Below are 10969 nucleotides of genomic sequence, written 5' to 3'. Positions count from 1 at the left end.
TAATACAACACTAGAAGAAAAATGACATTAAAATATTTAGTAAACAATTGTGATCATGTCTTACATTGCATAAAGCATTCGAATATAATTGCAATTACTGTTATTAACCAATTAATTATTTGTTTATGTAGATAAAACAACAACACTTCAGCAGGCAATTACAATATCTCAGCTTTGGAACTGCTGAGGATGGCAGCAATCTGAAACAAAGAACAGTTGACATGAAGTGTTCAGAATGGTGCCGATTTTTAGCTATCGGTACTTGGGGTCCAGCAACCAAACTATTGTGCTTTTGCTATAGCTACGCTATTGGGGTTCGCAACACACTAATTTAAGTGTTTACGAATTAATAATAAGATCGTTATGTATGCAGCTCCAGGTGCCACCCACAGTGTCAGTACAGGCTCTCGAGCAAAAATATTTGCCGGCTGCTATTTTAGAGAATGCTGGGAGGAGCTTGATAATTTTCAACTTTATCATTATTACCACTCTTGAATAAAAGTACCACTCTCATATTTTTAATCTATAGGGGAATACTCCCTTAGTGTTTGATAAACTAACAATGTGAGGCAAGTACTTTGCAAGTTGTGAAGGAGTAAGGATTATAAGTGACAGTGGCACTTCATCTACACCTGCCGACATTTTTCATTTGAGGCTTTTAATCATCCTTACTGCTTTATGTTTACTAGTTTCACCATCTGGTACTAAGCTAAGCTAATTGACGTGACGTTCCATCGAGTGTTAATACACTATGATGTTGACGTGACATGATTTGACGTCCCGTTCCGTGCGAATCGGCCATTATGTTATTTGGAAGGTCTCCAACAAACATTAACTGGACCCAATACGCTACCATGAGGAACATTCAGGTTACATGTTTCCTGTCTGACAACTGCTTTACTAAAAATTTGTCATTGTCTGACGTGGGAACTATCTCTGCTTTCTGATTCCTGCTTATCAGGTAAGACTAAAGTCACTCGTTTGCTATTCCTCTAACGCCTAGTGCTTCCAACGTGTTTAGTGCTATTTCGTGGTCAAAACTCATCATTGTCAAAAACCTTGTAGAAGTCTACCTGGACACAGTCATCCTTGTCAAAAGTTTCAAGTAGCGCTTTTATGAACATTGTCATAGTCGGTGTCTCTGTATGGCCGATATTGTGCTTCTACCTGTATGTGCCCTAAAAGTATCTATGATGGTGGTCAAATATTATTTTCATGTATTTGTAAAATCTTCTAATTTGTGATAACTGAGAATAAATTATTAAATAAGTAAAGGTCTCTCACGGGACAGTCAGAGGTGGTTCGAGTCTTCGAAATCACTTAGTCCATTTGATACTGTTGATTAGGAATATCTTTAAATTGTAATCTTAGATGTTCCGGAATCGGACATGTTTATACAGTTGTTTTGACTGAGAAGATTTGGTTAGGTATTTTTGTTTGGAAATGGGCGATAGAGCGAGACGTGACAACCCAAAAGTCGTAAATAACCCTTTGTTATTTGCTGCTGGGAGTGGCTTTCCATTCGAAAACTTTTCGGAAAATCCTCTTCTAGTGCCTGTCTCTCAAGCGGATCCTGTATTGCCAGATGGTATGTTAAGTTTTTTAAAACTGATTCTTTTACTTCACAGGTGGTAGCTGTAGCGAAACTAGTTTATGTGGGTAGATGAAATTGCTAGAATTACTTTCAGGTATTTTGAAAGTATGTTAACAATTGAAGCAAGAAGTTAGTAAACAAAAGCTTTTCTACTGTCAACCTATTTCGTATGTATCCTTTTACAATCTTATGTGCGACGATTTTTTATGAGTTGGTCGTTACAGGATTGTCAAGCTTATTACAATATTATCGGTTGTCAACACATAACCACCATAAATAATAAACAAAATCTAAATGATGTTTTACTTTAGTCTCATTTGTACATCTCAAAGATCCTTCAAATGATGCTGTTATAGTGTGCGTCATTCATCCTGTAACTACATCTGCATCCACACTCTGCAAACCACTGTGAGGTGCATGTCAGAGGGTACGTCCCACTTACCAGTTCATAGGGTTTCTTTCCACTCTATTCACACATGGAGTGCGGTAAGAATGATTATTTGATTGCTTCTGTGTATGCAGTAATTGTTCTAATTTTATTCTCATGGTCCCTATGTGAGCGATATGTAGGTGATTATAGTACATTCCTAGAACCATCATGCAAAGCCAGTTCTTGAAACACTGTTGATAGACTTTTGTGGGATAGTTTACATCTGTCTTCTAGAGTCTGCCAGTTCGGGACTAGTGTAGCAGGGGATACAACCCGTTGGCTTTGGACATTGACGTCACAAGTCGCCAATCGAGAAGCGATTCTTCTTAGTGTTGTAGCTCCCTTCAGTGGCTGATAAGTGTTTTTTGGCTTTTTTTAAAAAAATCTCACTAGATAGAATAAACAGATCCACTTTATTAAGCAATCAGTAAAAAAAACGAAACTGAAACATAACAGCAAAAGCGAAAATTGTAAACTGCTATCTGGCGACTTGTGACGTCATTGTCCAAAGCCGCTGGGTTGTATCCCCTGCTACACTAGACCCGCCAGTTCATTTCCTTCATATCTCTGTGACACTCTCCTATGGATCAGACAAACCTGTGACCATTCATGCTGCCACTCTCCGTATACATTCAGCATCCCCAGTTGGTCCTATTTGGTATTTGCCCCACACACTTCAGCACTACTCTAGAACCGGACACATGAGTGATTTGTAAGCAGTCTCTTTGTAGATGATACCACTTCCCTAGTATTCTACCAATAAACTAATGTCTACCACCTGTTTTATCCACGACTGAGCCTTTGTGATCTTTCCATTTCATAACCTTACAAGGCATCCTGGTATTTGTATGAGTTGGCTGATTCCAACAATGGTGCATTATTGCAGTCATAGGACACTACATTTTTGTGAAATACAAAATTTTACATTTTTGAACATTTAAAGTAAGTTCCCAATCTTTGCAACACTTTGAAATCTTGTCGAAATATGATTGAATATTTATGGCAGCTTCTTTCAGATAGTACTTCATTATGGATAACTGTATCATCTGCAAAATATCTGAGGTTACTGTTAATGTTGTCTGCAAGGTCATAATAAACAACGTGAACAGCAACGGTCCAAACACACTTCCCTGACACACACACACACACACACACCTAAAGTTACTTCTACATCTGACGATGACTTTCCATCCAAGATAACATGTATCCTCCGTACCAAAAAGTCCTCAGTCCAGTCACAAATTTCAGTTGATAGCCTGTTTGATTGTACTTTTGACAATAAGCATAGATCATTTTATGGAAAAGGCCAGAAATGCGTAACTATGGGGTCTTATCTCTTATGTTTAGTAGGAATTCTAATTAAGCCGAATCCTGAAGGTTCATATCACTTATGTTTGATACAAAATCAGATGAAACCAAACAGTTATTTCAGTTGTAGCAACACTTTTTATTTCACAAGTCATTTCTCATATTTGTTTACAGTCCTCATTCTGGGTCAATGGAAGTGCCCGATTTCACCTGTCTGCTTTGACCTGTGACATAAGGGTGTTGTGGTGTATGATGTTATTGAAGCACAGTGTTTATGAGTTGGTTGTGTTTGTAAATATCATCTTGATGTGTTTCATGGTGCCCTCTGGTGGTGTGTGATGTGTCTGCCCACTCTTTAACTTATCAATTGCAACAAGGACACATGACTTGTACTTTCAAGAACCTTGTGGATGAAATGAGTTTCTTTGGCCTTGTGGGAATTCTCTGTAGGTTTCATGTGATTTATTCTTTCCTTCAGTTCAATTATGAAACTTGGGAGATCAATGTCCATTGTAATATGAAGTTCCCAGAAGAATTCTCCTTGTAATTTCAGTGTACTACTTTACAACATTTCTGCCACTGCAGAATTGCTACCGAGCGAGGTGGCGCAGTGGTTAGCACACTGGACTCGCATTCGGGAGGACGATGGTTCAATCCCGTCTCCGGCCATCCTGATTTAGGTTTTCCGTGATTTCCCTAAATCGTTTCAGGCGAATGCCGAGATGGTTCCTTTGAAAGGGCACGGCCGATTACCTTCCCAATCCTTCCCTAACCCGAGCTTGCGCTCCGTCTCTAATGACCTTGTTGTCGACGGGACGTTAAACACTAACCACCACCACCGCAGAATTGCTTGCATTCCAGAATGTGTAACCTTAGCCCAGTAATATTGTGGGCAACATATTACAGCATTTAGTTGTGGACTCTTCAGTGTACAGCAAAGCCTTTTAATTTTTCCATTAGCTTGTGGGTAGTATGCAGCCATTCTAGTCATTTTACTGCCACAGATATTTGATAAGGCTCAGAATGTGTTAGATTGAAACTGTGTTCCTTGATCTGTAATTGTTGTGGTATTCCCATGAAGTTGTAATCCAGGATTTGAAAATGCTGTTGCTACTGTCTCTGTTTCAATGTTTCAAAAGGGTACAACTTCTATCCAGTTGATAAATGTACCAATATGTGTTAAGCAGTAAGTAAATCTATGGAGGATGGTAGAGGATCCACCAGGTCAGTATGTACACCCCTAAAAATGTTTATTAACTGTGGGGAATTTTCCAATAGGCAATTTAGAATGCCTTGTAATTTTGCACTTTTGCCAGGCTGTTCATGCATTACTGTATTCTTACACACCCCTCCTCATGTTTAGTCAGAAGAAACTTGGATAATATGAGTTTTACTGAAGATCTAACACTTGTATGAACCATGGTGTTGCAATGCTTAAAAACTGTCCTGCTAAATTGTTTGAGAATGTAGGGACAAATGGTTTCAGCTGATATGTCACACCATAGTCATAGATCAACAGGAGTAGAGACTGCTTCAGTTTCGGTGAAGTGCTGCCACTTGACTTGAATGAAATTGTACAGCAGGATCCAAGTGTTTCAACATTTTTTAAAATTTTTGTAAGAAAATTAACAGTTTCAGATTGGCACTTCTCCTCAGGGTTGAAAGGAGATAGAATCACCAGTTAGTCTGTAAGCATTAACAATTCCATTTAATGTGGATTACTATCTGCAGAATCCAGTACTGTTATTTCCATTTTATCAATAAGAACCCAAAATATAAAATTTGTTTTAAGAAATTCATTAATTCTGTAAACCTGTATCATCACTTATTTTACTTACCTATTTCTACAGATTTCAAGATTAAAATGTGACTATCAGACTTGTTTGAGTAGAAGAAACTGCTTTACACGAGGCCCAGGCTGTGCCTCTCAACATCACCTGCATCTATGCTATGTACCCCATTGTACCACATATTAAATTTTCTTCCTATTCCATTCATATACGTAGCAAAGGAAGAAAGATTTCTTATATGACTCTGCGCAAGCTGTAATTAGTCTTTGTTTGTCTTTACTGTCCACGCAAACCAAGTTGACACTCGGTGCAATTGCTGATGGAAGTAACTCTAAAGGCAGTTCCTGTTTAAGGTTGCTCCCATCAGCCACTGTGCTGAGTATAAACTGTATTTGTACAGATAGTACCAATCCTGCAGAAAAAATACATTGGGGGCTGTAGTATTTTCACATATCCAACACTTAACATTGTTTCTCAAAGTCTTGTTAGTAGGTTTTTGCAGTTAGGTGGCATTGTTCTGCCCTTTTTTATATAGGCCTACATGCAGCATCCCTGTTTAGTTCTATCCTTCAGTGTTCTAGGATGGGATATATAAGTGATTTGTAAGCACAACTGTAGAATCGAAGTCTGCCACCTACTTTACCTCCAATTAAGTCGATGTGATCATTCCGTTTCGTATCTCCACAAATTGTTTTATCCAGATATTGGTAGGATTTGCGTAATTCCAAATGTTGGTCATTAATATTGTAGGGGAAAAGTTACTAGTCTTTGCGACTTTGAAAACATACCAGGTTCTTCCTGGATACTTGTAGAATGTTATTCAGATATGAGTAGATATCTACATCATCAAGAAAATCAGTTTGAGGTTACATTAATATTGTCTACCAAGTCATTAAAATACAGCTTGAACAACAAGAGTTCCAACGCATCTCCGAGACATGCCTGAGGTTATTCGAGCTTGAGTGTGATAGTGACCAGCACCCGAAATGTTGATGTGATTCTTGAATTTCTCCTGGCATATTTGATAATCAAAATATCCACGGGTGTACTGCCGGTCCACAGTGTCCAACGGGCTGCCGCCGTGACCGAACCCAGTTCCCTCTGAGCAGCCATAGCGTACGGATCTCCGTGCCGGCACAGTCACAGGAGCTCAGTCCGTCAGTTCACCTGATGATGGCGACATGTATGATTGCTGAAATATTGTGCCCGTTGGACACTGTAGACCGGCAGTACACCTGTGGATATTTTGATTGAAATATTGATGTCGGTGACAGAATGATCTGTAGGGATCCGGTTATCTATGTTCACACTATATGTAGTCAACTGCTCTTTGCTGTATATAACCCACTTTTAGTCACAAAACTAAAACTGCAAGCTACATTCAGAAAATTTGTATTAGGTAATAGACAAGTATCCAGTGAGTACTTTGGTTGATGCTGCATACATATAGGTCCCATCACACATAATCTGTGAAAAATTCAGAGATTTGGGGCACTATGTAACTACTACTGTTGTTCTGTACTCCTCTTTAGTTCTCTATCCAAGAAAACATTTTACATCTTGCCTTTCAGTAATTCTCAATATGATCATGCCCTGATGGGCAGGGGAGCAATAGTCTCTGGCTGTTTTCTGATGATGTTGTAGTGTACAAGAATGTATTGTTGTCGAATGATTGTAGGAGGATCCAGGAGGACTCAGACAAAATTTCTAGTTGGTGCGAATAATGGCAGCTTGCTCTAAATGCAGAAAAATGAAAGTTAATGCAGATGAGTAGGTGAAAAAATCCTTGTTCTAATACACCACAGTTGTGTGTTGATGGGCACAGTTGTATTGATTAAATGTCTAGGTGTAACATTGCAAAGTGACATGAATGGGATGAGCATGTAGTATGGTAGTATTCAAGATGAATGGTTGATTTCATTTTATTGCGAGAATTTCGGGGAAGTGTAGTTCATTTATAGAGGAGAAAGTATGTAGCACACTACTGCGATCCGTTCTTGAATATTGCTCGAGGGTGTGAAATCCCCACCAACTTGGATTACAGGAAGACATCGAAGTGATTCAGAGGCATGCATGCTGCTAGATTTGTTACTGGTTCATTTGATCAGCATGCAAGTATTACAGAAATGCTTTATGAACTGAGATGGTAATCTCGTCTCTGGAGGCAAGATGTTCTTTCTGTGAGGCTCAAAAAAAAAAAAAAAAAAAAAGTCATTTGAGGCTGCTTGCAGAACAGTTCTGCTGCCACTGGTGTACATTTCACACAAGGACCAGAAAGATAAGATAAGAGAAATTAGTGCTCTTATGGAGGCATGTAGATGGTAGTTTTTTTCCCTCGCTCCATTTATGAGTGGAACAGGTAAGGAAATAGCTAGTGGTGGTATAAGGTACCCTCTGCCATGCACCGTACAGTGGCTTGCGGTATATGTATGTAGATACTTTTCAGAAGTCTGCCGCTGAAGCCAAGTGCCCCCATGCGGCAGACCTGGGTTCGATTTTCGGTTCTGCCAGGGATTTGTCTGTGGTGGGAGGATGGACTGGGTTCCATTCAGCCCCTTGGTGCCTATTTTTTCCACCTCCATAGCAGACAGATCAGCGCAACTGACTGCCATCTGGAGACTGCGAGTTTGATTCCCTCTGTAGCAAAGGATTTTTTTCTATGTGGGAGGAGTGGTACAGGGTGCATTCAGCCTAGAGGCCAATTGAGGAGCTACTTGACTGATTAGTAGCAGTACCAAGGTCAAGAAACCCAATGGCAACTGGGAGAGCAGTGTGCTGACCACATGCCCCTCCCTACTGCATCCAGTGATGCCACTGGCAGAGAATGATATGGTGGTTGGTCGGATCTAGTTGGCCCTTCTAGGTACAGATTGCAGAACTTTACCATCTTACTTACTTTTCAGAAGTCAAGATCCACCTGAATTTCACATTACTGATGTTTTTGGAATCTGTGCTGGATGGTATTTAGGAGGTAATGCTTTTCAATATACTTCATTATATTTGAGCTCAGAATGTATTCTAAGGATCTACAACACAAAGCTATCAGTTACAGTGAACAATAATTTTGTGTATCATTTCTGGTGTGCATCTCGTAGACACACACAAGTGACTTGCACAATTTTCCAAGCACTGTGCATAGGTTTTGTTCAAGAGATCTGTGGTGTATTAAGGTTAAGATACTGGTTAACTTTGCGTTGTGTATAGAATGACGACAGGGATTATATTGGTCCCAAGGTCCTTTCTTGATTTTAGCAATTTTATTTCTTTCTCAGTGTCTCTGTAGTGCCAGTCACCATTGATATCCTTTATGTAATATGAAGGGCAGCACTATGTCCATTGTTTTACATTCACATTTTTCTGAAGTAGGCCTATGCAGAAAATGAAAATGATCAAATTCTCTACATTATGATTTAAAGTTAAGGCCATAGCAGCTGGAGATAGTGGTCATGTGTGCATGAGGTGTGCTTGCTTGTGTGAATGCATGTGTGTTTCCTTTCCGAACAAGGCTTTGGCCAAAGGCTTATGTGTAACAGTGTTTTTGTTGTGCCTGTCTGCAACTCAGTGTGTCATCTGTACAGTGAGAAGCAGTCTATCCGTTTCATTATATTGTCATATATCTAAAAACAAAGATGCTGTAACTTACCAAACGAAAGCGTTGGTATGTTGATAGAGACAAAAAACATGCACACAAATTACAAGCTTTCGCAACCCACGGTTGCTTCATTAGGAAAGAGGGAAGGAGAGGGAAAGACGAAAGGATGTAGGTTTTAAGGGAGAAGGTAAGACCTTAGGGAAGGTAAGTCTTTCTGCTCCCGGGATTGGAATGACTCCTTACCCTCTCCCTTAAAACCCACATCCTTTCGTCTTTCCTTCCCTAAGGTAAGTCTTTCCGCTCCCGGGATTGGAATGACTCCTTACACTCTCCCTTAAAAACCACATCCTTTCATCTTTCCCTCTCCTTCCCTCTTTCCTGATGAAGCAACCATGGGTTGCGAAAGCTTGTAATTTGTGTGCGTGTTTGTGTGTTTTTTGTCTTTATCAACATACCAACGCTTTCGTTTGGTAAGTTACAGCATCTTTGTTTTTAGATATATTTTTCCCACGTGGAATGTTTCCCTCTATTATTTTCATTATATTGTCAGTATTTCAACTGGATTTTCCAATTTAAAGTTAACTGAACTTATTTGTTACACAGAAAAATGCATACATTTGTCAGCCAAGTGAAGCAGGATAGAGTGGTGTGGAGCAGACAGAATTCTTGAAATTCATTGGTTGGGTGGAAGACAGAAGTTCTAGTCAATATTGTGGCTTCTTTGACTAGTTTGTTTGTTCCATGTTCCATAGATAATTTTCGCAATAAACCTGAACATGTAAATTGAACAAAGGCTGCAGAGACAATTAAACATACTGGCTTACCTTCAGGAGATGAAATATTCAGTACTACTGATACACATATAAAAATACATAACAGTATCCTAGCTTTCAGAACTACTGATTCTTTCCTTGAGGAGGAGAGAGAAATTGGTTGGAAGGTTTAAAGGTAGAGCACGTGACTTGGTCTACGGGATGAGAGGAACACATCAATCTGCACCTGGGATGAGGTGGATACACCTGTTTTGAAAACAAGGGGAGGCAAAAATCTGCAATTATAACCTGAGGGAGTGATCTAAGACTATTGCTGTTCATAATGTACATAAATGATCTGACATTGAAAGTTCCGTAGGACTACTTGTAGTTTTTTTTTTTTTTTCTTCCCATGGATGTAGAGGTGAAGAATATTGTAACAGGAAGACCTGCAGAGAAGTGAAACTTGCTGCTAGTACTAGCAATTTACCCTTGAAATACCAGGTGTACTGGTATGAAATGAGCAGTAAGATACAAATGTGTCGATACGGAACATTTGTTGTGAACGAGCCTTAGTTTTTTTTTGTTTGGTTGGTATGACATCTGTCAAAGATATTTAGTATACATCAAGTCATGGAACAAACAACATCGTATGTTTTCATCGTGTTAACAATGTCGAATTTTGTACCAGATAGTGATGATTTGCGGAAAGCATTAATTTTTTGTTTTCATTTGAAAAAAAAAATAAATAAATAAAAGAAAGGTGCTGCAGAGTCGCATCGAATGCTTGTCGAGGCATATGGTGATAATGCTCTATCAGAAGCAACGTGCAAAAGATGGTTTGAACAGTTCAGAAATAATGATTTTGATGTAAGAAATGAAGAATGTGGAAGACCACCAAAAAAGTTCCAAGACGCCGAATTGCAAGCAATATTGGATGAAGATGATACTTTGAGTCAGAAGCAAATGGCAGCAATGCTAAATGTTACACAACAAACAATTTCTGACCGTTTGAAAGCTATGGGAAAGATCCAAAAGTGTGGAAAATGGGTTCCACATGAATTGAATGAAAGACAGATGGAAAACTGAAAAACCATTTGTCAAATTTTGCTTCAAAGACATGAAAGAAAATCAGTTTTGCATCAAATTGTTACTGGCGATGAAAAATGGATTTATTGTGTTAGATAGAGCAGCAGTCAGTTGTAGAATTAAGTTCCATTAATATGACATTTATTGTCACAACACAGATCAGATTTCGACCTGTGTCAGGTCATTATCAATGCAGTGCGGAATTGTAGCAGTTGTTCGGGCTCAAGTGAATGCTTACACAGTTCAACCATTAATTCTAGTCAAGTTGTGTCACAAGCTTCTCTTCTCACCAATTCTATTCAATACCTCCTCATTAGTTATGTGATCTACCCATCTAATCTTCAGCATTCTTCTGTAGCACCACATTTCGAAAGCCTCTATTCTCTTCTTGTCTAAACTATTTATCATCCACGT

At 39.0% G+C, this 10969-nt stretch overlaps 1 protein-coding gene across 1 annotated transcript in view; it reads left to right on the top strand.

Annotated features, from left to right (window-relative positions):
* The first annotated feature begins 1379 nt into the window (after positions 1-1379).
* LOC124612903 (phospholipase DDHD2) overlaps positions 1380-10969 on the top strand; it is a 200643-nt gene continuing 191053 nt past the window's right edge. Inside the window, exon 1 of the mRNA XM_047141375.1 lies at positions 1380-1588. Coding sequence (XP_046997331.1) covers positions 1444-1588 — 145 coding nt within the window. The 5' untranslated portion in view covers positions 1380-1443. The remainder of the gene's footprint in view (positions 1589-10969) is intronic.

The sequence above is a fragment of the Schistocerca americana genome, chromosome 4 (assembly GCF_021461395.2).
Source record: "Schistocerca americana isolate TAMUIC-IGC-003095 chromosome 4, iqSchAmer2.1, whole genome shotgun sequence".
NCBI classification, from domain to species: domain Eukaryota; kingdom Metazoa; phylum Arthropoda; class Insecta; order Orthoptera; family Acrididae; genus Schistocerca; species Schistocerca americana.
Note: the sequence above shows the minus strand (reverse complement) of the source record. Positions and strands in the feature narration are given on the sequence as shown.